Source organism: Heloderma suspectum, chromosome 14, assembly GCF_057233095.1.
Source record: "Heloderma suspectum isolate Gila_16-S chromosome 14, 16-S_ref, whole genome shotgun sequence".
Classification (NCBI taxonomy): Eukaryota; Metazoa; Chordata; class Lepidosauria; order Squamata; family Helodermatidae; genus Heloderma; species Heloderma suspectum.
The window spans coordinates 7536617-7562313 of record NC_139471.1 but is presented as its reverse complement, the minus strand read 5'-3'; the positions used below and the strand labels follow the sequence as shown (position 1 = coordinate 7562313).

The window sequence follows — 25697 nt, the reverse complement described above, 5'->3', positions numbered from 1 at the left end:
ACAGGGGAGCTGCCTTATACATGGGAACAGGGGAGCTGCCTTATACAGAGTTAGGAACAGGGGAGCTGCCTTATACAGAGTTAGGAACAGGGGAGCTGCCTTATACATGGGAACAGGGGAGCTGCCTTATACAGAGTTAGGAACAGGGGAGCTGCCTTATACATGGGAACAGGGGAGCTGCCTTATACAGAGTTAGACCATTGGTCCATCTAACTCAGTACTCTGTCCACTGATTGGCAGCAGCTTTTCAGGGTTTCAGACAGGTCTTTTCCGGCCCTGCCAAGTATTGAATGCGGGACCTTTTGCATGCAAAAGGTGGAGAAGGCTATCGATGGCTACTAGTCCTGATGCCTCTATGCTACCTCCAGTATCAGAGGCAGTGTGCCTCTGCACACCAGTTGCTGGGGAACGCGGGCGGGAGGGTGCCGTTGCACTCGTGTCCTGCTTGTGGGTTTCCTGGTGGCAGCTGGCCGGCCACTGTGTGAACAGAATGCTGGACTGGATGGACCCTTGCTCTGATCCAGCAGGGCTCTTCTGATGTTCTTGTGTTCAGAAAAGGTGCTGTTCCACTGAGCTATGGCCCATTCCGTAAAGCAGTCTTTCGGACAGGGGTCAATCCCAGCCCTATCGGGATTGAACTTGAGTTCACCTGAATGCAAAGCACGCGCTCTGACGACTGAGCTGAGGCACTTCTGCTTGTAATGTATTTGGTTTCTCCAGACTTTGATGTATCTGCTAAGTTTTACCCAAAACAAATAGACTGTGGTGGGTTTATACATTTCACTTAATTGTAATAAATATCAGGCACTCACTCCTGAGAGCACACTTCAAAGGTACCCTTATTTTCTGATTGCACGCGACGCACCGGGCAATACAGGTGCGGGGGCTTTGGAACAGCGGAAGCTGCCTTAGGTTGAGCCAGACTCCTGGTGCATCTTGCTCAGTGTTGTCTGCACAATGACTGCAGCAGCTGTCCAGGCCACGACATCGTGTGCCACGAACGACCTCAAAATGCTCCCAATCTGCAGGAAATCCCCCTTGAAGACAGCCCTCAGGGTTTCAGGCCAGAGTCTTCACCAGCCCTGCCTGGAGATGCGGGGGATCGAACCTGGGACCTTCTGCCTGCCAAGCAGGGGCTCTACCATGGATCTGCGGCCTGTCCCCTAAAGCAGATGTATCTGTCTGTTTAATTTATATCCTGCCCTTCCACTAAAATAGGGCTCAAAACGGCTAATGATACAAAAATACAATTTAAAACATAACCACATTAAAACACGTTGGCGGAACACACAACTTTCTCCAACCTGGTGCCTTCTAGATGTGTTGGACTACAGCCCCATCGTTCCCAGCCAGCATGGAAAGGCCCAACACATTTGAGGGCACCAGGCTGGGAAAGGCTACTAAAGCACAGGAAACGGCCTTATACAAATCCAGATGATTGGACCATCCAGCTCAGAGTTGGCAGCGGCTCTCCAGGGTTTCAGACAGGGGCCTTTCTCAGCCCAACATAGAGATGATGGGGACGGGTCTGGGACCTTCGGCATGCAAAGCATACTGAGTTTTGGCACTTCCCACAACCCCCAGTTCCTTCGTCTTCCTCCGTTAGTAGCAGTGCATATGAAACCCCCTGCCACAAGATGTGGCGAGGGACACAGGCTTAGATGGCTTTACAGTGGGATGAGACCAATTCATAATCAGTAAGAGGCGGAGAGGTTTATCCATGGCTGAATGATGGATCAATGGAACCAGCATGTTCAGAGGCAGCCTGCTTTTGAACACCAGCCGGCTAGACTGGAGCTCCAGCCTCCACTCAGCCAGGAAGGCCAATGGGTGATCTGGGCCAGTCAGTATCTCTCAGCCTAACCTACCTCGCAGGGTTGTTGTGTCAATAAAACGGGGTGGGGGAGACCATGTACAACACCCTAAACTCCTTGGAATGTATAAACAACAACAAGTATACTTTTATAACACACGTAAGCTTAATTTATAGAGATCACAGAATTCATTTTTTTCTGAGTGTGCAGTGTTAGGCGTTTTACAAAAACAAATAGAAGGAAAAGCATTATATTTACTTTCCAAATGTATGTGTTTTTTCTCCCCCTCCAGAAAACTCCAACCAAGGTTTCAGGGCAAGTGAGTGGGTCCTGGTCATCCTTTCATTCTTCTTAACTGTTTTGACCTTCCCTTTATCCGTCTGGCTGTGCATAAAGGTAAACATGTTACAAAAATTGTGTTCTTTTCCCTGGTAGACCTTCCAATTCATTTACCAAGAACGAGAGGAGGCAGAGATCTGGTCCAACACGATTTTATTCTGCAGAATAAGGCAACCCTTGGGGCTAACGCTCCAACAAAGGTTACAATCAAGTGATGTGATTCAAAAGTTTATATAGGCAAGACCTTTGGGGCTGTCTTACGCTTGCGCTGTACTAATCTCTTTGTCTAGCTGAGAGGGAAACAGAAGACAGGCAGCACCTTTGACATATCTAGGCATGCGCAGAGAGGTAGCCTTGTACTCTAGTAAACACATTCTTGGCATTCCTGAGTCTCTGATAAGACGCTGTGTCTTTGTTTAGCATGGCAGTCTCACACTGAGGTAAAACAGACATAGCCTAGCTTATAAAATCATGGGATAACAGACATACTACAACTGAAATTTCTATAACAGTCCCCCCTCAAAAGGCTTTTCTTAAATCTCATACCTCTCTTTGGTCCAGCAGTGGACTACACACTTAAAGGCACAAACCAGCATCAATAGTATCATAACAAACAAGACTGCATTGATTACAAGTTGTTTTAACCATGCAAAATCAGGGAGCCAGGAAGTCAACTATAACCAAGGATCACTTGCTCCTGAATAATTCTGTCCAATCATATCTTGTAGTTTGGCAATTTCATCTTCTATGGTTTTGTTTAAATCATGGAACTTTACTCTACACCCTTGCTTCACTAGGGTGCAGACGCCACCTTGGCGTGCTAAGAGATAATCTAAAACAAACTGATACTGGGCCACTAGCTGGCTGAGATCTTCAGTTTCAGATTGCATGGCCCTTACCATTATGGCTGTGGCACTGATGGTCTCTTCTAAATGGCAAGTGAGGCCTAGGATACTTTTTCTGCAATAATTTCTGGGTATAAACCCAGGGTAAGCAATCCTGTAACTAGTTCACCCCCTACCTTGTTTGGTTCTGAATCTGACAGTTGTTATTACAGTGTCATCACAGTTTTTACTCATTTGTTTTATAAGTTGCCCTATTTTTCTAGTGGTTTGCTACTTTAACGGTGGCCTTCAGGTGGGTCAGCTTCCAGTGTGACCCTCTCTGGTGCAGGTGATGCTTTTATGTGGGTGTGATGGATCCACTTCTTTCTTCTAGCGACTTTTATAGCCGTGTGAGTGGTGAGTAGAACCTGGAATGGACCCTTTCATTTTTCAGTAAGTGGTTCATCTTTCCAGGACTGGATCAGCACCTAATTACCAGGACTGAAATTATGCACTGGAGCATCTAAAGGCAAGGATTCGTATGGTGCTAGGAACCTGTGAAGACAAGACAAAACAGACTGCAAGGCAGTAACATATTCATGGATCTTTAAAGCCCTTACTTTTAAGTTTATATTTAAGCTATCAGCCATAGGTAACATCTGAGGTGGGCGCCCATATAACATTTTAAACGGTGTCAATTTAATACTTCCCCTGGGGGTGCACTGTATTCGAGTTAAGGCGATTGGCAAGGCCTGTGGCCATCTCACGAGTAGATCTTCTATTGCAATTTTTCTTAGATGTGTAGCCTGGTGCAAGTCTCTCACTATAAAGCTCAGAAGAGGCCTGGATATGAACACTTTGCCTCTTGGGACTATCTACCATCCATCTTTAGTTTGCTTTGCCTTGTATTCAAGAGCTCTCTCATGCTCAGCTGGAGAGTAGATTGGAACCAAATCTGTACTCAAATATGGGATTAGGTCTCTTTCATAATGCACCTCCTCACTTCTCATTTGTGCGGCTTCTTTTGCAGCCTTATCTGCCAAAGCATTGCCTCTTATTTTTTTCGGGATTGGCACTCTTTCCATGCGCTTTTTCGAGAGTAACTACTGCACATCTTGTGTATCTACAAACACCTTAAGGTTTGGCTTTGGTAACAAGGAATCAGTGAGGTCAGGCCTGATCAGAGTCACCTGACTTAAAATTTTTAAACAGTCATGACAATTTAGATCTGGCTTAGGGAGCAAGGTGGCAGGATGAGGCCTGGGCTTGAAAGCAGGGAGATCTCATAGCGTGACTGGCGTGACCGATAAAAGCACAGTTGCTGCCACAGCCCTTAAGCAAGCAGGCCATCTCTTTGCGGTTGGATCCAGAGTCTTCGAGTAGTATCCTACAGGTCTCCAGGAAGGACCTGTCCTTTGGGTCAAAACCCCTGATGCCACTCCTTTATTTTCATGTACATAGAGCCGGTACGGTTTGTCGGGATCTGGTAAGGCCAGAGCAGGTGGCGACACCAAGGCTTGCTTCAGCTTAAGAAAAGCCTTTTCCATTTTATTTGTCCGTTTTCAGTGGATGATATTTTTTTTTTGTCAAAGCTTCATACAGGGGTTTCGCTTTCCCTCCATAATCAGGTATCCACATTGTAAAAAAAAAACAAACCCGGTGAGCCCAAGGAAGGCTCGCAACTCTCGAGGGTCTGTAGGCCTCTGTGTCTTCTGTATGACGTCCAAACAAGCAGTGCTCAGGTCTCTGGTTCCCTTTCGAATCAGGTAGCCCAAGAAGGTGACATGGGTCTGGCAAATCTGAGCCTTTTCTCTTGACACTTTATAGCCTTTCAAGTTTAATTCTTGCAAGAGGGAGATAGTAGCTTTAGCACATGAGTCCTCTGTCTTGATGGCCAGAAGAAGGTCATTTGAATATTGAAGCAAGGACACCCACAGCTGGTCCTCTTTCCCTTTTATGGCCACCATCGCCCCCCTCTTCTTCCCCTTTCGCTTTGGGCAGTCTTTTCGCCAATGTCCCTTCTCTTTATAGTAAGCGCATTCATTTCTTCCCAAATGCAGCTTTCTCTGATTCCCAAAATCTTTCTTTAAAACTTTATCTGCCCAATCAGGGACTTGCCCTGTGATTGCCATTGCAATCAAAGCTGCGTTCTGTCTGCCCTTCTTATCTGCTTCCTTCTTCTCTACTTTCTCACGATTCACAAACACCTTATAAGCAATCTCTATCAACTGGGGCAGAGACGTTGCTGCTGCCCCATCAGTCTTCTGCAACTTTCTCTTTTCTTTTTTTTCTTGCCTTTTCTGCTTTACACCATTGAAATCTAACAGCGTGACTGAAAAACATTTTTTTTTTTTCATTGCAGGGCATGGTGGAGCAGATCTGGCAATCATACTGTTCTTCTGGCTACACAGCCAGGGCCCATTAAGATCAAGGGAAGGGCATTTTTATATATGCAAAAAGTTTTAAGCCACCATTTTTGCATCGGCAACTCCACACTTTATGAATTTTGACAGTGACAAGCTTGCCTCTGAGCATTTAGAGTGTCCAGACAGTTCAGATTTTGAGAAAGAGCTGGAACACGTGGGGCAGGAACTTTCTCAGGCTTTAGAAGCATAGCTGGGCTTAGAGATGCCACAGGAGAAGGGGAGGGGGAATTTTCCTCTCTTATTTTTCAATACAATTTATTGGCCCCCTTTTTTTTCTAAACGGAAACTAACTTTCGTAGTTTCTCTTTGAACTTTTTGAAGGCTGCTTCCTTTGTAGTCTGTGAATCTCTCAAAGCCTTGGAAATACAGCTTTTTATCTGAGTGTTGAAGTTACAAATCAAACTGTGCACTGAGCTGATCACAAACAAACACACAATTTACAACAACCGGAGTTTATGGCTATGACAAGCCTCACAGTACTGTTCATGGCAAATCTCTAACAGTCTAAAGTTCTAATCCATGTGCAGAGTGCCTCTCAAAAATCCAAACAATAATGGATCCAAACAAAAAGCTTTGGGCAATAAAAATGGGATGTTAGCAAAGGCTGTCTGTCTTTTCTTTAATTTAAGAGTGGAAGGTGTAACCTTACACCTCTTTTAGATTCTTCGACAGATAAGAGCAAGGTCTGCTCAGCTTTCCAGCTGTGATGCTTCAACTTGGGCAATTCTTTTGCAAATCTTACTGTTTCTATTAGGTCCTCACAGACATCTTCTGGTGGGGCCGGGCAACCCCCCCTTAGCTCTGCTCTCAATAGACTGGCAGAGATAAGCTTACACAGACCCAGACATTGCTCTGTCTTTGTTCCTTTAATTTTGCCACAGTCTTTCAGACTTCGAACAAATCTCTTTCTTCAGAGTTTACAACTTTGTTGTTGTTGTTGTAGCTGTTCTTGCTTCCTCTAACAAACTTGAATACACTGGAAGATGTTTCAACTTAGAAGGAGCTAGACCGAGCGAGACGTGGGGATGTAACAGATGGGTTCTCCATGGGGGGGGCTTCTCTCCCTCCTCCCCCCAGCAACCTCTCCTCCCAACCTAACAGGCCGATTAGGGCAGGGGAAACCCAGGGAGCCTTGGGCAGGATTTCTTAATCTCCAAGCTCTTTCCGTGGGGCTTGAGTCAGGGAGAACAGGGGCTTTGGGCTTCATCTCGGAGCATACCATCATGACTTTACAATATTGACCTTTATGTTTTCTTATTCAGTCAGGATTTTTCAATATCCACATTTGCCAAGCATCAATATAAGGCAGCTGATCCCCATGGTTATCAACAATCACTTTATTATATACCTTGGACCCAACATTTTTTCAGCTTCCCCCAGTTGGCCAGCCAACACTAAATGTCACCCATTCCCCATTACAAAACTTTATGAGCTCATCTTTTGTCATTAAACAACTTAAAATTCTTAAGCATGCATCCCAGTGGGTCTTGGCTATTTTCTCCTACGAAAGTTTTGATCCTATCCTGTTGGCCAATTTTTTTTATTTTTTCTTTCCCAACTGCTGCTTAAGCAAGGCTCAGTTAGACAAGAATGGGAGATTTGCACTCCCCAGACGGCCCAGACAGTGCGATCCAACTTACCTCGTAGCTCAGCCTCCAAACGACCCCAGAGTCGGACAGCGTTTCGTCCTGTCCTCCAAAGACCTCCACTCGCCTCGTCTCTTCAGGAGTCCTTTGCTAGCTGGGTTGCCAGGCAACAGCTGCCTCAAACCTCACGGTGAACCAAACAAGGTCCAGGGCGCCCTCCGCTTGGGTTGATCCAGCGTTTGCCCAGCTCCCAGGTCACACAGGGCTGTCCTTCGCGGTCGCCAAATTTGTTACAAAAATTGTGTTCTTTTCCCTGGTAGACCTTCCAATTCATTTACCAAGAACGAGAGGAGGCAGAGATCTGGTCCAACACGATTTTATTCTGCAGAATAAGGCAACCCTTGGGGCTAACGCTCCAACAAAGGTTACAATCAAGTGATGTGATTCAAAAGTTTATATAGGCAAGACCTTTGGGGCTGTCTTACGCTTGCGCTGTACTAATCTCTTTGTCTAGCTGAGAGGGAAACAGAAGACAGGCAGCACCTTTGACATATCTAGGCATGCGCAGAGAGGTAGCCTTGTACTCTAGTAAACACATTCTTGGCATTCCTGAGTCTCTGATAAGACGCTGTGTCTTTGTTTAGCATGGCAGTCTCACACTGAGGTAAAACAGACATAGCCTAGCTTATAAAATCATGGGATAACAGACATACTACAACTGAAATTTCTATAACAAACAGAGTTCGTCAGTCTGCATCCTTGGGGCTTCAACACACGGCGATTGAGATTGCTCCTTCACAGAAGTTTGCGGGCTCTTTACATGACGCTGTGACCCTCCAGGGCGTCTCCTGCACTAAATGCCCTTTGTTCCATTTTTAAATAGATCGCAGATGACCTAGCAAATTACCCCGCTTGTCTCCCACTTCAGTTTCCTCTGTGAAAAGAGTTAAAGTGGCAAGAAGAGGGGTGAGATCAATGAAAGATCATGGAAGGCTTAGAGATGGGGAGAAGGAGGGGGGAAAGGGAGGGGGAGAAGGAAGCGGGTGAAAAAGGGAGTCAGTGGTGATCCTGCATTTAAAACGGAAGCAGAAAGCCCCATTTTAAATGCAGGATTTTAGGCTGGTGTAGAAATGTGCTTAGTGTGGGAGTCTCTTCCCCCCACTCCCCCACCCAGCGGGAATAACAGCATTAGCTCATGTAAACTGCAGATGCTTCCAAACCGAGAGCTCCTGGTGCCACAATCAAAAGGCATTGCAGAGCTGTTCTGTCCAGACAGCAAGAAAGACAGAAGCGGGGGCTGGTGGGGGGAATGTAGGAGGCTTACGGATAGAAGATGATGGTGACGTCTGGACCCCCTATAAAATTCCGTGCACGAGGCATGGCGGTTGCACAATAAAAGCCTCACCTGGAAAGCTCCCCGCATCTCTACATATTGGAGCATTTAAAAACAAACAAACCTCAAGGTGACTTTCCTCTGCTCCGCCGCCCCCCAGCAGCGCATTACTGGAAACAGTCAGGAAGGGAATAGCTTTGCTTGGTGACCAGACCTAGGATTGTGGTTAAGTGCACCCAAACATGCCAGGATTCACAAGCCAACAACAAAACCTTGGTTTAAAGGTAGCCTCTGTCCCTGGTTCATTCACAATGTGGTTTATTAAGGACCAGGATCCTGGCTTATTCTTATATACCCAGAGACTCACCAGATGCAGCCTGGGGCAAAAGACATACAGTTAGAATTAAAGAATTCTGAGCCCAGGAATTGGTTCTGGAAACCAGAACTGAACAGAGTTCAGTTTTCTCCCTCTCACATAATATTAAAACCCGAGGTCAATCCATGAAGCTGATTGGTGGGAGATTCAGGACATATAAAAGGAAGGGCTTCTTCACACAGCGCATGGTTAAACTATGGAATTTGCTACTACAAGATGTAGTGATTGCCACCACTTTGGATGGCTTTAAAAAGGGGTTAGACAAATTCCTGGAGGAGAAGGCTATCAACGGCTGCTAGGCTTGAGGGCGATGTGCTACCTCCAGTATCAGAGGCAATATGCCTATGTACCCCAGTGGCTGGGGAATATGGGTGGGAGGGTGCTGTTGCACTCATGTCCTGCTTGTGGTTTCCCAATCGACAGCTGGTTGGCCACTATGTGAACAGAATGCTGGACTAGATGGACCCTTGGTCTGATCCAGCAGGGCTCTTCTGATGTTCTTAGAGATCACAGTCCTTCTTCCACACAAAAAAACAACTCCTGGTTGCTCCCCACATCCCCCCGAGTTTTTCATTTCAGCAGCATAATTTAGGGCCATGGTGGGGGAAGTATTTTTGTTGCTGCTGTTGTTAAATAATTGGGACTAAGAAATCTTTGCCAATCTACTTCAAATCACCCAGAGATCTACCCTCTGCCCACCCCTCTCCTAGAGAGCCACTTGTAATATGTGTGAAAGGGATAAAACGTCCCCCCCCCGACCTGCTGTAGATACTTGACAGAGGGTCCTTACATTAAATTGAGAGCTTTTGTAAAACTTACATTTACCATCAACATTCAATTTCTCTTTTTTGTTGTTAATCGTCTTATCTCATCTTAAATACAACACAAAAATAATAGGCTTCCAAAACAAACAAACAGACGAGAAATGAAAACAACCAGTAGATCTTACAATAAAGTATCCAATTTGTCATTGTAGTTGTAAGCCAAAATTTGTTTTCACATTGGCAAGAACCTTTGGGAAACAAAACTGCTTGCCTGTAATCTTTCCAAAATGTTCCAAGCTTTCAGCATTTTGCATATAAAGGGTCATTTGTTGTTTGTTCTTCCTCAGGCTTCAGCCTTCTTCTGCATTGCTGTTACATGCCTCACTCTAATTATCTTCTTTTTAACATTCAGGACTTCTCCATGCAGAGGCTTTTTGTCCTGCGATTTTACCAGGGCTTTTAGTTTCCAGATTCTTTCCAGGATTAAGATTGTCCTTTACACGCACTTCCCTTCCCCCCCTTTTCCCCTTTATCCATGAGTTCTGTATGTTTCATTTATACATCCACTAGATGGCGCTGTGGTGTAGCTCCTCTTATTGTGAGAGTTCCTCTTTCATGGAGAAATGGAAAATGGATCTTTTGGTTACTAGATTATTTCTTTTTCAAATTAAGCCCCGGAAATGCTTGGAAAGTACGAGAGAGGCACTGGAGGTTGACGATGTCATGTAAAGGACCTGCAAACCTCCATGAATGACCAAGCTCAACCGCAGGATAAAAGCCCCATGTGGAGAAGCCCTCAGTTTCTCTTTTTCTGTATTCTATCCTACCTATGCTAGATGTGAAAACTGCAAAAGAAGCAGATCAAAAATAGGCTTAAATGTGCAGGATTGTGGGGATGGGGAGGGGGAAGGAATCCTACACACCTGAAAATGATCTGTAACTCTTCCCCCCCCTCTACCCAACTCCCTATTCAGATTGTCAGTGCATTCGAGCGAGCTGTCATCTTAAGGCTGGGACGCATGCGAAAAGGAGAGGCAGAAGGGCCAGGTGAGTATTTTATATTATGGTCCAGCAGGTGATAAAGTTTTTATGTGGACCATTCATGGGGATGCTCTGATGGCGTGCTGTAAGCAAATACACCTTACTGTCGCTGCAGTTAGAGACACATGTCCAAAAAGGTTTTGCGGATAAGCTATTCCTTCAGCACTAGGCACAAAGTAACTACTACTATTGTTACTATTGCTGCTTCATTTCCAGCAGCATCATTTCTCAGCCATCTTTCAAGATCATGGCCTTCCCAAGGTGGCTTATGGGATCCTTCACCATTTCTTCTGCAGATGGGGTGGTGGTGTTAGCAGCTTCCAGTCCTGTCCATTTGGTCAAATATGTCAAATATATCTTGGAATTCTTGCTTGCAGTGCATTGTGTGAGTACACAGGCGAAAAGTGTCTGGCGGGATGTGTGCGGGTTAAGCAGTCACCTCCCTGCTCCCTCTGCGCTCCTGCAAATGGCCCTTCCCTCCCCTCCCACTTGCTGCCATAATAAATAAAGCAGTGTTTACAAAGAGACTCCCAACAGAAAAATCTACTACAGGTACAACTGAAGCACAGTTTTAAGGCTAATTTGCACAATGGGGGGCACACATGGATCTTTGGCTCCTGTTCTGGTCATCGCTCCTCCTTTGACCAGCCATTTTGTGTGTTTCATGTCAAAAGGCAAATGGTTTTTGAAAATGAAGGGAGTTCAGAAATGTGGCATGGAGAAGAGGGTGTACATTGTGCTGTTCAGATAAAAAGAGGGAGTCAAAATCCCCATTTGACATCCTTGGGTATGCCTAAAATCAGTGCCTAAATTATGGGTGAAAAGGTAGGGGGAACCCTTAATGAAATCCACAAGCCCCCCTGAACTGCCCCCCCCATTTTAGCGAACTCATGTCCCCAGTCCATGTTTTTTTTAAAACAGTAACTATGCGTCCATCACAAAAGAGAAGGAGGCCTATTCACTCTGTTTTCCACTCCCTCCCCATAATTAGAGCTCTACCTAAAATAGTTCTTGGGAATTGGGATTCCAGGTACCATCTATACTTTTTCAAACTTCTTCCAGCCTTAAGGGTTAGAAACGTTACTGCTTAAAAATTAAATCTTTTTTTTGCAGGAAGTGGGAGGATCCAACTTCTGCGTCAGGTTCCAGATTTGAATAGAACTCTATGCATTTATAAGCTTGGAGGGGAAAAACAGCTGACTCTCAATTTTAAGATCTTTTGTGTCGTCTTCTTCTGTGATGTCCTGCATGCGGGCCCTGCTCCATTTGGGAAATGACTATGGCTAGGCTAGAATTTTGGCAGGAGCACTGCTCCCATCCCCCAGCTGCATGTTCAGGGATGTGCCTCCCGACTTCCCCACGTCCTCTTTTGAATGTCACAGTGGTAGGTTGGGATGATACTACAGGCAAATTCTAGAACTAGTGCTGCTGTTCACACAACACACTAACCCACACTCAGTGGTTGAGCGTGGGTTGTTTTGAAGCATGGGTTGTTTGTTGAACCGTGGGTTAGCGTGTTGTCTGAATACAGCCAAGGTGGCTTGTTAACCATGCAGTGTGGCTTATTTTCTCGAACAAGCCACCTTGAGAATCCATGGTTTCTTGTTGGGTTGTTCGGGGTGGTTAACAAACCACACTGCATGGTTAACAAGCCCCCCTGGCTGTGTTCAGACAACCCACTGTTAGGGTTCCCCTTATGACCTGGACCCCCTGAGCAACTCCGTAAGGATCTCTTGCCTCCTTAAAAGTCCACCTTCCTTCTTTTACCTCCCCCTTTCTAATAACATGGGGTTTAGGCTGTAAGCGTAGGGTGATTGACACTCTAGACACAGGGTTTATCCACAACAGTTTACTGGTAAATTAAATCAAGCAAATCACAAGTAAAGGTATTTACACTATAGAGCTGGGTGATACAAAAGGCCTTCAGAGAAAATAAAAGTTGCAGAACACAAGTTCCTTTACCCTAGCTGTATTTAGACTTCTCAAGGCTGCTTCTTCCTGCTCCCTCTTCAGGCTCTTCTCTCCCTGCTTCTGCTCTCGCTGGCTCTCTCACTCTCTTTATATACCAGCCTCCCTGATAACTGAAAGTACTGTTTCAAACCTGAAGAAATTAAATTTAACTGGGGAAATGAAACTGCTCCTCTCAGTGATACCTCCTCCCACCAAAAAAACTCCAGGCCTCTAAGCCTGGCCTTTTCCCCCTTTGCCTCTGTAGGCTGCAAACCTTCACACCCACCCTGTGGAAAACATGCTGCATTCAGACAACATGCTCAACCCATGATTCAGCAAACAACCCACAGTTCGAAACAATCCACACTCAACCACTAAGCGCAGGTTAGCATGTTGTGAGAACAGCCCCAGTGCCTTTCATTTGGACGGCTGCTGATCTCTAGTAGAAACCACCTTGTTTTTCATTGAGTCACCCTGTCATGAGGGCTCAGGGCAGCTAACAGCAGATTAACTGTGCATATATCTACATTCCTTAAAGAGCTCATCATCATAAAAAATAGTTTGCATAAATGGATCCTGGGGGACAGGACACAGTGTTAGAATACTGATCTCCACAAATAAACAAAACCCTTCTCACATATGGCAAATGATTCATTCCCCCAGAGGTGAAGGAAAGGGAGGCAGCAGAAGGGGTAACCCCCATCCAGGGTTGCCAACTGACCAGAAAAGGCCCGGCCTATTGTACCTTTCACGGCAGCCTGCAGAAATCAGGAAGCCAAGCTTTACACAGCATGAACATAAGCCTCCCTCCCCTACTGCTGTCTGCACGTGTAGCTGCTATCAACGCTTGTCATTTCTTTTCTGGCAGGTTTGTATTTTGTCTTGCCCTGCACAGACACCGTTATCACAGTGGATATGAGGACAAAGTCATTTTATATACCACTCCAAGAAGTAAGTGCTCCCTTTCCTTGACCACCCCCCACCCCTGCTTTTCAGAGGTGCTGCCAGGTTTGAAGGTGCACTCAGGGAGGTGCCTTCTGAGGAATGCTTGCTACCCTGGCTCCCCATTTTTAAAAGACCTTTTGTTGGATGGCAGAGCCACCCTTCTCATGTTCTCCCTACCGCCACTTTTTTCTTTTTAAAAAAAAAACTGGGGGTGGCTCTGCTCCCCTCCCCCGATGGTTGACAAAATGGATAGGTTTGCGGCCAGATGGCACACGTGCTGAAAAGCAAAGCGGAGTCAGCAGCCGCACAACATCCTAATTTAAATAATTTCAATCACAAGCTGAATATGAGCCAACAATGTGATGTGGCTGCAAAAAAGGCAAATGCTATTGTGGGCTGCATTAATAGAAGCATAGCTTCCACATCCTGGGAAGTACTAGTTCCCCTCTACTCAGCACTGGTTAGGTCTCATTTGGAGTACTGTGTCCAGTTCTGGGCACCACACTTTAAGAAGGATGCAGACAAACTGGAGAAGGTTCAGAGGAGGGCAACAAAGATGATCAGGGGCCTGGAAACAAAGCCCTATGAAGAGAGACTGGAAGAACTGGGCATGTTTAGCCTTGAGAAGAGAAGACTGAGGGGAGATATGATAGCGCTCTTCAAGTACTTGAAAGGTTGTCACAGAGAGGAAGGCCAGGATCTCTTCTTGATCATCCCAGAGTGCAGGACACGGAATAATGGGCTCAAGTTACAGGAAGCCGGATTCCGACTGAACATCAGGAAAAACTTCCTGACTGTTAGAGCAATACGACAATGGAACCAATTCCCTAGGGAGGTGGTGGGCTCTCCCACACTGGAGGCCTTCAAGACGAGGCTGGACAGCCATCTGTCAGGGATGCTCTGACTTGGATTCCTGCATTGAGCAGGGGGTTGGACTCGATGGCCTTGTAGGCCCCTTCCAAGCCTCCTATTCTATGATTCTATGATTCTCTCGAGAGCAAGAGTGGCAGGATTTTGCCTTTGTCTGCAAGTTCTTTATGTTTCATTATACAGCCACTAGATGGTGCTGTGTTATAGTAGAACTGCGCAATTTCACACGGCCATTAAGGTGGAATGACATTTATTACTGCATTATCCCTGATCCTTTTAAAACTGGAAGGTCAGAAAGCGTAGGAGACGCCCTGGAGGTTGACGACATCGTGTAAAGGACCTGCAGACTTCCATGAGTGACCAATCACAATCCTGCAATAAAAGCCTTGTGTACAAATGCTCTAAGCTACAAATCAGGACATTTCTGGGTCAGCTTGCGCCTCTGTTGAGAAGTCACTAGGAGGACTTAGGCAGGCTGTCACCTCTCAGTCTCAGCTCCCATCTGCAGGATGCTGCTGCTGTTGCTGCTGCTGCTGCTGATAGTGATAGTAATACCAGCCTACCTTACAGGCTAGTTGTTAGGATTACTGAAATAATGTGTATGAACTTGAGAGCTCTATTTGGATGTTAAGTACTAGGAATAAGATTCCTTGTCCCTCAAAGTAAGCCTTCATCTGGATACTGGCCTAAATTTTGTTACAGGGAATTAAAACTAGGGTGTGACGACATGCACCACAATCTTATTGTGATTCCCAGCCTTTGCTAGTGAAGCCTGGCTCCAGGTCAGAATGCTCCTGTCCCCATAAGACAGGGGTGGGGAACTTTTTTTCTGTTGAGGGCCACATTCCCTTTGGGGTAATCTATTGGGGGCCACATGTGTGTGATAAGCAGGGCTGAAGCCAGTGGTGGTGGGCAGGACCAGAGCCAAAAGTGGGCAAGGCCACCCCCTCTTCTCTCTTCTTTCTGCCTGCCCTGTTTCTTTCCCTCTCCTCCTCCTTTCTGCCCGCCCTGTTTCTTTCTATGTCCTCCTCTTTTCTGCCCATCCTGTTTCTTTCTCTGTCCTCCTCCTTTCTGCCCATCCCATTTCTTTCTCCTCCTCCTTTTTGCCCACCCTGTTTCTTTCTCTCTCCTCCTCCTTTCTGCCCATCTTATTTCTTTCTCTCTCCTCTTCTTTTCTGCTCATCCTGTTTCTTTCTCTCTCCTCCTTTTTGCCCACCCTGTTTCTTTCTCTCTGCTCCTCCTTTCTGCCTGCCCCGTTTCTTTCCCTCCTCCTTCTTTCTGCCCACCCTGTTTCTTTCTCTGTCCTCCTCTTTTCTGCCCATCCTGTTTCTTTCTCTCTCCTCCTCCTTTCTGCCCATCCCATTTCTTTCTCTCTCCTCTTCCTTTCTGCCCGCACTGTTTCTTTCTCTCTCCTCCTTTCTGCCCACCCTGTTTCTTTCTCTCCCACTTCTTCTCCCACTTCCTTTCTACTCAGTGGGCTGCTGAGAGGATTGCTCTTGCCAGAGGTCTGAATTGCTTGCTTGCAGAGGGCTTTTGAAGTTAAGCCGAGAGTTTCAGGTTGTCCACCCCTGCTTTAAGAGGTGCCATGAATTCCTGGTCTTGCATTGTGTAAGAAAATAATTCCCTTTCCCGCGTCAGGAGGCATGTTTGTGATCTTATCTGTGCTGCAAGACGGCCTGTTTGCAATAATGGCTGGATTGATGGGTCTCTCGTTTTCATTCCAGCTGTGCTGCCAGTCACCTGCAATGGTCTTCTGTAAACAGTAATTGTTTGAAGAAGTGGCTCACAATTAATTGGCCGGACATCTAGTAATCATTAGGCATAATGCATTTCCTGCTTTAGACGGACAGTTACCGAATCTCCTTCCCTTTCCTCCTTGCGATTTGGGTTTTCTTTCAATTAGACTGAAATGCGCTTGCAGTTTTTGTAGAGAAGCAGGCAGCAGAATGGAAAAGTATTGATGGGTGCATGCTTGTTTTCTTTTTTGAGCTGGACTGAAATTCCTCAGAAATGCAAGACCATAGTCATGCCTGCACATCATTTTAAGCTAAATATTCTGGCTTAATAAACCATGATGTGAACAGGCTGTGGACTGGTGTACGCACTTGGTTCACTGCCACATTGCACAAGCAGGTAAACAAACCAGGAAAGGATGGCTTTGTGTGATATTCAGACCCAGAATGATGGTTAGGTGTGCCCTGTGCTGATGCAAGGTAGTGTTACCTCCCTGAATTTCTGTAATTCTGATCTGTCTCTTGGGTGCTACAAAAGTTCCTTGGCTTCATGTCTGCTGATCTCAAGAATTATGAAGGCTGCTGGAGATCAGCAAGTAGATGGAATAGAAGCGTGGGCTTTGGGCTTTGGCTAGCATCCATATTGGTCAGTGTGCAGGCGGAAAAAGAGCACGGGGCCCTGGAATAGAATTCAATGTAGAGTCTCCTCATTGCATGAGATTCCCAGGGCTGAACCCAGGCTTCTCCAGTAATTTAGGCAGGTGCAAAACAAACAATCTTCTTTGCACCACTAGCAGCACAAACCAAATGCTACTAGAGGTGTGGCACAATGAGAAGAATGAAGAAATGCGCATAAGAAAGCAATAATGTTTGTGTTTGAAAACAAACTATTCAGGAATTGTCTAAAAGTGGATCACTTGGTCCAGGGGTCCCTGGCCTTTTTGGACCTGTGGGCACATTTAGGAATTTGAGAAACTGTTGCAGGCACCACCACGAAATGGCTCTCTTGGACGATGTGGCTAGTCACATAATGGCTGCTGTGGGGGCCTGGCTAGTCAAAAGTGAGCTAAAGAGGGGCATGGGAGAGAAATAGTGAAGCTAGGAGGGAGGGGAAAACAGCAAGGCAAATGGGGAGAGGGGAGAGGAAGAGCAAGGCTAGAAACTGGGTGGGAGGGAGGCGGAAATAGCAAAGCAATGGGGTAGAGGGCAGAGAAAGAGCAAGGCTAGAAGCTAGGGGGGGAGAAAGAGCAAGCTAACAAGGTGGAGGGAATAGTGAGACTAGAGGCTGGGAGGGAGGGGGAACAGCAACACAAAGGGGTAGAGGGGAGAGAATGAGCAAGGCTAGAAGCTAGGAGGGGGAAAATAATAAGCTAAAGAGGAGGGGGAATAGCAAGGCTAGAGGCTGGGAGGGAGGGGAAACAGCAACACAAAGAGGGAGATGGGAGAGAAAGAGCAAGGCTAGAGTCTGGGAGGGGGAGGGAGGGGGAGGGGTTAATAGCAAGGCAGTGGGGCAGAGGGTGAGAAGGAGCAAGGCTAGAAGCTAGGAGAGGGGGAAACAGTAAGCCAAAGAGGCGGGGGAAACAGCAGCGCAAAGGGGGAGATGGGAGAGAAAGAGCAAGGCTAGAGTCTGGGAGGGGGAGGGAGGGGGAGGGGTTAATAGCAAGGCAGTGGGGCAGAGGGTGAGAAGGAGCAAGGCTAGAAGCTAGGAGAGGGGGAAACAGTAAGCCAAAGAGGCGGGGGAAACAGCAGCGCAAAGGGGGAGATGGGAGAGAAAGAGCAAGGCTAGAGGTTAGAAAGGCAGAGAAAGAAGACTGTCCTCAAATTTTCCAAGGTTTTTCTTCAAACAATTTTTTGTGAAGGAGGCAGGGAGGGGAGAGCTTCATGGGCACCACCGGAGGTCCATGGGGCACCATGGTGCTCATGGGCACTGCACTGGGACTGCTGGCTCGCCATCAGTTCCTAGCAATGTGGTTTTTTTAGCAGCTGCCGCTAGCAACATGCTTTCAGTCATGGGTTACTTTGCTTCTCTTGTGTCACCCTTGTGTTTCGAATTCTTTTTTCTTCCCCCACTTCTGCTCCCACCCTAGATTCTTACCAAAGATCCACTGACAGTGGATGTGGATGGTGTCATTTATTACCGAGTTCAGGATGCTACCCTTGCTGTAACGAATGTCACTGATGCAGACACGGCCACCCTGCTCCTGGCTGAGACCACTTTGAGGAACGTCCTGGGGACCAACAACCTCTCTCAGATCATCACTAATCGAGAAAAAATTGCACAGAGTATACAGGTACGGCAAAGCCCAGCCTCCTCCAACCTGGTGCCCCACAGATGCATTGGATTGCAACTCCCATTATCCCCAGCCGTTACAGTCATTTAGGCCGGGGGCTGGAGATTATGTGAATTGTAGTCCAGCACATTAGAACGGTGCCAAGTTGGGGAAGGCCGAGCCAAGCAATATTTGAGCTGCGTCTCCTTGGGGTGTTCAGAACCATGCTGGATCAAACCTCTGGGAACGTGGAATTGAAAGTTTGTTCTGTGGATGTGGCTTTCATAAAAAAACAAAACAAACAGAAGTAATAAATAATACTCTGGATGTAAGGATGAAGGGAAGGGATGAAGAATGCTGCATAGTATTGGATGCACATTTTTTTTTTGTCCTGTGCAGCTCTAGATTGCCCAGTGGTCACTTGGACAAGAAAGGCTTGAACATGAAGTCTTGTTCACACGTAATAACTTAGGCTTAGAAATTAGAAACAATCATGGTTACCAGCAGGGGAGCTTTGCCATCTTCCTGTAGCATGAATGGTTTACTCAGGACTGTTGGGTGTTCCACGATTTCACCATGCAGTCTATTTGGGTTTTGGGGTTTTTTTTAGCAACAGATCATACAATTTCATGGGAAAACCATCAGGATCTAGGGGTAGATATCTGAGTGATTTGCAGTAGATCAGGAAGGGGTTCTGACTCCCAGTTATCTAACAATAGAATCATCTAAAGAACTCTCCCACCCCATTAGGTCACTGAAAAATAACGCTTGGGAGGAAAACCAGGAGTGGATGGATTTATTTATTTATTTATTTATTTATTTATTACATTTATATCCTGCCTTTTTTTCCTCCAAGGAACCCAAGGCGGCCTACACAATCCAACATCTCTCCATCTTATCCTCACAACAACCCTGTGAGGTGGGTTGGGCTGAGAGTCTGTGACTGGCCCAAAGTCACCCAGTGAGCTTCCATGGCTGAGTGGGGACTAGAACTCGGATCTCCCGATTCCCAGTCCAGCACTCTCGCCACTACACCACGCTGGCTTTATGTGTGAAAGGACATGTGGACTGAGTGGTTTTGGTACTCATCACATTTCTAGGCTGAGCATGTGCTCAGAGGCACCCTGTTCTGTGTTTCCTAGCATACATCCTTCTGCCTGCACCACTATTTTGTACCTATGCTGTGGGTGATGTGCCTTGGGGTTTTAAGTAAAAATCAAAGATCCTGCAAGCCTGAAGTTTGCCCAGCCCTTCTCTAAGCATTATTTTAGTACCTGCAGGCAGGTGGGAAGAGAAACCTCAGGTTGGATCCCAGCTGACACCAATCACACCTTCTTCTTCATGCAGAACCTTTAGTACGTGCAGAATTCAGAATCTTCAAAATCTTGGCTTTTTTAATTAGAAGGAAGCACGTCTCTAGTTCTCAAGGCTGTGAGGACAGGCTTGAAAGATAGATAGATAATTTTTATTCTGATCATTGATCAGCACCTAGTCGTGAAAGGGATTTGGCGATTCCTGATGGAATCTCAGAAATCTGGGAACAGGAAGAGTATGCACACACCTATGTTGAGCGCAGACAACATTTTCTGAGCTGATGACTCCAGTTCCAGAGGGGTGGTAATTCCATTCTGGGTTTTAGTCACCGCCAGCCAAAACTCTAAAGGTGCTAGCCAAGGTGCTGAACCTTAGCCCCCCAAATAGGTTCAGCACCTTGGACAGCAGCTCTGGTTGGTTGTAACTGCGACCCAGAATGGAATCTCTGCACCACAGGAACTGGAGTCACCAGCCGGCACCAGTTGAGCAGGATTTTGCAGTGGTTGCCAGGTGCATATGAACTGCTACAAGGGGCCTGATGCAAGGACACTTAACTCCTCCTTATTACAGGAATAATACATGCATTAAGTGAAATATGATGCAGACAAAGCCTTAAAGACTTGCTTTTTCCTTAAGTCCCCTGTGTTTTTCCTTAAGTCCCCTATGTAATCTGTGTTCGGTCAGTATGATCTCTGATGATTGACTAAATTCCTGCACATTTTTAACAGTCCATACTAGACCGTGCCACAGGCAGCTGGGGAATAACAGTGGAACAAGTGGAGATCAGGGATGTGAAGACAACAGTAAAGGTAGGAGATGTCGAATATATTTGGTATCTCTGATCCGTAATTGTAGAGTTCTTCTTGTCTGTCCAACATATATTAAAGGACAGGGGCACAAAATTGTATAGACAGTGTGTCAGGGTTCTCTTTATGACCTGGACCTTCTGAGCAACTCCTTAAGGATCTCTTGCCTCCTTAAGAGTCCCACTTTCCTACTTTTAAACTTCCCCTTCTACAGGTTTAGGCTGTAGACGTGGGGTGATTGACACTCGGGACACAGGGTTTAACCACAACAGTTTCTTGGTAAATTAAAGCAAGCAAATCACAACGAAGGTATTTACACAATAGAGCTGAGTGATGCAAAAGGCCTTAAGAGAAAATAAAAGTTACAAAACGCAAGCTCCTTTACCTTAGACTTCTCCAGGCTGCTTCTTCTTGCTCCCTCTTCAGGCTCTGGTCTTTTTGACTCTCCCTACTGCTCTGAACGTTCCGACTTTCTTTTTATGTACTTTCCTCCCTCAAAACTGAAAGTACTGTTTGAAACCTGAAGAACTGAAACTTAACCGGGGAAATGAAACTACTCCTCTCAAGGTTACCCCCTCCCAACAAAAAACTCCAGGCCTCTAGGCCTGACCTTTTTCTTTTCCTCACCTCTGTAGGCCTCAAACCTTCACACAGTGTTATTAGACTGGCAAGTAGTGAAGTCTCTCAGTGAAAAGACCTTTCCATCTTTAGGACTGATAAACTGTTTTAGTTGTAAAGACCTCAGTCAGCAAACAGCAAACACATTTCCTACGTTTAAAATGCCCAGTTGTGATAGAGGGTCTAAAACTGTTCTTGTTTATTTGTTTGTCCCCACCCCCACCCCCTTACATGCGATAGTCCATATCAAAAATTATAATAGGTTAAGGCAGAAAAATATAGAATACATTGTTCAGATAAACCAGAGGGGCCGATATGCTACAGGCAGAGTGTCATGAAGTTGAGTATTGTCCACATATATTTACTGTGGATTGGTATCAATTTAATATGTATCTTCCTACTTCCTTTTGTAACTTATTTGTTAGCTTTTCTGTTAAGGCAGTTTTCCAAACCCGGGCCCACCAAGCATCCAATGAAACTCCTCTTAAGTCCTTCCAAAATTGTTCTGAGTCAAATCTGAATGCACAGTTTTATCTGAAACACTTGAGGCTCCGCTAATATCACACTTCGTGGAATGTCATCATTCACTGGAAAATGTGAAGTTTATTGCAATTGACATTGTTTTTTAACTTGATGATAACCCTGCATTTTACTTGCCCTCTTGCAGGCAAAACTTAGGTTAGTCCTATGTGATATATTGAAGGCCCGGAAGAGACAAAGAACCAATTTGATTCCAATTCACAAACCCATGCCTCAGTGTTCCCCAACTTGGTGGCTTCCAGATGTTCTGAATTTCAACTCCCATTAGCCCAAGGCTGCATGGCCAATGATCAAGAATTCTGGTACAGCTTTGGGAGTTAATTGCACCAGGCAATTAACGCAATGGAAAAACCCTCCCCTCTTGCCCAGCACCATGGCTCTGAATCAAATCCCCCACCCCATGCGGCTTCTTTTAGGAAATTAAACAGTCATTGGGGAGATGCTGGTTGCTGTGTCATGTGTAGCTTTGCTCTGAAACTTTGGGGAACCAGAGTAGTCAATAATGATACAGAGTCTGATTTTTGGTGCATCAGAATTGGGCAGTTTCAGATGTACTCAAATGCCTTTCTGGACCTGCAATTTCCTCCCTTCCAGCTCATTGCAGCGGAGACTGGAAAGACTCCCCCCAAGATCGTGAAAGAAGCCTCTATCGTCATCACCGAGTCCCCCATGTCCCTCCAGTTTCGCTGCTTGCAAAAGACAGAGACCACCAGCACGGGCCATCAGAGCTCCACCATCGTCTTTACCTACCCGTAGATATGCTGCAAGGCATCGTGGGAACGAAGCACTAACTGAGGGAGGAGGCACCTTTTCCCAGAAAATTGGAGTACTTAAAAGCATAACGCAATGTTGGATACTGAAGTTATGGTTTATTTATGTAGCCATTTCTGAAACAGAGTTTGACATGATGTTCTTTCGTCCCCCTCCCAGCAAAAACACAAATAAAATTTAAACGCTGAGAAAATCTTGGGGAATGCATTCTCAGTCATTTTCCCACTCCCATCTGCCCTCCCCAAATGTAGGTACTTGGATAAAAAAATGTTAGAAACGTGAGTGTGTGTGTGTGTGTGTGTGTGTGTAGGGGGTTACACATACTGTGAGCCATGCATACTGAATTCCTGCTCTACAGCCTGCCTAGTGACCCAGTGGGTCTCTTACCCACTGACCTAGTGCTTGGTATATGTGGACTTCTGCCATTTTGAGCATTTGGTCATGAGTGTGGCACACTGAAACCATGCCCAATGCTCTCGCTTCCTGTTCTAGTCCCCCACTGGAATGAAGCCTAAGCAAGCTTGTATACTTTGTATAGAACAGGATGTCTCCAAGATTAATTCTAGCTATGGCTGCCTTTTCATTAAAGAAAACATCCGGAGCCCTCCAGTTCTGTAGCCTTTCCGCGTCTACAGCGGGCTCCCAGACAGCGACCAAGTAATTTCTGAGAGGGGAAGCTTTTCATTTTTGAGGCTGCATAGAAGTCAGTGAAACAGCACCATCTAGTGGCTGTTTTAATAGCATAACCGAGTTTTTTGGATACCTCATTTTTTCCGGATTTTTTTTTAACACGGAATAACCAGGAAATACCTCTGGATGCGCCCTAGAGGTTGATGTCATCAGGAAAAGGACCCACAAACTTCCATGAGTGAGCAGTCTCAATAGCAGAATAAAAGCTCCTTGTGAAGAAGCCCTATATAATTTCCTTCCAGAATGGGGGACCAGTTGAGCAGTCCCAGAGGAGATGTGAGATGTTATCTCTGAGCCCTGCAACTCCAGCAATTGTTATCACAAGCTGCAAAATCTCTCCAGGGTCCAGTATGCCAGCAAGAGAATCTGTTGTTGTATGAGCCTCAGCTGCAGATCCAAGATAATGTTATAGTCCCTAGACCAGCCTAGACCAGCCTTCCCCAACCTGGTGGCCTCCAGATATTTTGGACTACACTCCCATCTTTGACTATTGACCATGCTGGCTGGAGCCAATGGGAGTTGTAGTCCAAAACATCTGGAGAGTGCTAGGTTGGAGAAGGTTGCCATACACTCTAGGGGCTGGATCTAGGGCCTTCCTTCTGTTGGAGGAAGGGCTTTGCTTGCGGAAGGTCCCTCTGCCTGATTTTGGGGGATTCCTCTCCCCCCTCACACACACACACACCACAGCTCACTCCATTCAGCAGAGCTTCTTGGCTCTGTGTAGCATTTTCAGGGGGCTGGAAGGGCTGCTGTGGAAAGGAGGGAGCAGGGAAGCCCAGCTCTACCAGCACAGCTGATCCAGCTTAAATCTTTCTCTCCTCCTCGCCTTTGCTGAGGAAAACAGGAATGAGAGAGATGGGCGGGCAGGCACATGTCAAAGCTCGGAGGCCGACCACAGAAGACGTAGGCCAAGGAGGAGTTGGCAGGGCAGGCAGAGGAGAGGTGGTGGCCAGATTCAAAGGCTTGGTGGGCCACATCCTGCCTAGAGGCCAGCGGTTGCCTGTCACTGCCCCAGAGCAATCAACTGTTGTGTTTTAAGTTCTTTGTTCTGCTTTCCCCTGGTGTTACTTAAGTCAGGGGCGAGGGCCTTATGGGCAAATTTGTAGAGGAACCCAGAGAGCTTCGGCTATTGGGCGGTATAGAAATGAAATAAATAAATAAATAAATAAAATTTCATATAAAGCCAATTTGTGGCCCTCCAGATGTTTTGGCTGACAACTCCCATCATTGCTTACTCTAGGCTATGCTGGCTGATGGAAGTGAATAGGCCAAAACATTTGGAGGGCCCCAAGTTGCCCACCTGGGATGTAAAGTTTCTTCTTCCTGTGTGGATTGCAGTGCCGTGTGAAGACTCGGAAAGGTGTGCTGCGCTCAGCACATCTGTGTCAAACTGGGCTGCAGGCACCGTCACGTGTTGGAGGGTGGCAGCCTAAATGTGGCCTGGAGAATTTGGGGGAAGGATTTAAAGATGTTCTCTTTGGAGATCAGCTGCATCAGTTGATAAACATCCCTGTCCAGCTGCACAATAAGAGCTTGCGTGCTATGACCAACTCCAGCAACTACCACGGACCTGTCAAGAGCTCATGTGTGCCCAGGTAGAAGAAGCCTGCTTGGTGGGACACCTTTGGCCCTTCCGACGGGGAGAACGTCAATTTCCTGAGGTGCCTCAACAGCTTCCACGTGCCCCCGAATGCTGGAACTCTCGATACTGCCTGAACCACCTGTTTGAAACAATATGCCCCCCCATAAAATGTCATTGTCTCTCCCCCTCTCCTCCTGCACTTCTCTTCTCCTGTTGGCTCTGGAATTGCTGCTCCTTCATCCAGATATCAATTGCTTTCCTTCCTGGGCCCTCCAAGCTCCTTGCCCTCACTGAAACCTAATACACATTACCTTATACCAGCTTTCTTCAATCTTGTGCCCTCTGGCTGTTTGGGATGACATCTCCATTGTCCCTGGCCACTGGTCATGCTGGGACCAGACTGCCTTGGAAGTTGGTGGACTCTTTGTTGGAGCTTTTTCAGCAGAGAGGTGCCACAGCAATGGATTTCCTGCACTGGCAGGGGGTTGCACTAGATGACCTTTGAGGTCACTTCCAACTTTGATTCTAGGAGAATTGTGGCCAGTGGCGGCTTTTAGTTTTGACCAGATGCTTGGGTTGTTGATCGCACTAGTCTTTCTACATCTCTGGACTACACAGGGGTGCTTGAACCTTTCAGCCCAAGGGTCAAATTCCATTTCAGAGAAGCTTGGGGGGGGCATTCCAATAGTGGGCAGGGCCAAAGGCAAAAAGGGCACCACCAGCCCCCCCCGCCCATACCAGCATATTTTAGCTAAAACCACTTACTGCCAGTAACTAAACTTAAGGAGAGGCATTTCAACTTTTTAGAATGGGGGAGAAAACAGCACAAAAACTGGGAAACCATGACATGGGGCTTCTTCACACAGAGCTTTTATCCTGCTATTGAGATAACTGTCTCTCAGAAGTTTGCGGGCTCTTTAGATGACTCCGTGAACCTCCGGGGTGTGTCCTGCACTAAATGCCTTTTGTTCCGTTTTTAAATAGATCGCAGATAATGAGCCATCAAATTACCCCATTGTGTTCCGCTTGAGTTCCCTCCACGAAAAGAGGAAAAGCGGCAAGAAAAGGAGCGAGATTAGTGAAGGATATAGAAGACTCAGATATG

General features: G+C 46.3%; 1 protein-coding gene across 1 annotated transcript in view; it reads left to right on the top strand.

Annotated features, from left to right (window-relative positions):
* The window catches only part of LOC146335652 (stomatin-like), a 31209-nt gene extending 8700 nt beyond the window's left edge, over nucleotides 1–22509 (top strand). The window contains exons 2-7 of the mRNA XM_084820882.1: nucleotides 2107–2210; nucleotides 10437–10509; nucleotides 13322–13404; nucleotides 18089–18292; nucleotides 20314–20394; nucleotides 22144–22509. Of these exons, the coding sequence (XP_084677008.1) occupies nucleotides 2107–2210; nucleotides 10437–10509; nucleotides 13322–13404; nucleotides 18089–18292; nucleotides 20314–20394; nucleotides 22144–22305 (707 nt within the window). The 3' untranslated portion in view covers nucleotides 22306–22509. The remainder of the gene's footprint in view (nucleotides 1–2106; nucleotides 2211–10436; nucleotides 10510–13321; nucleotides 13405–18088; nucleotides 18293–20313; nucleotides 20395–22143) is intronic.
* The last annotated feature ends 3188 nt before the right edge of the window (nucleotides 22510–25697 follow it).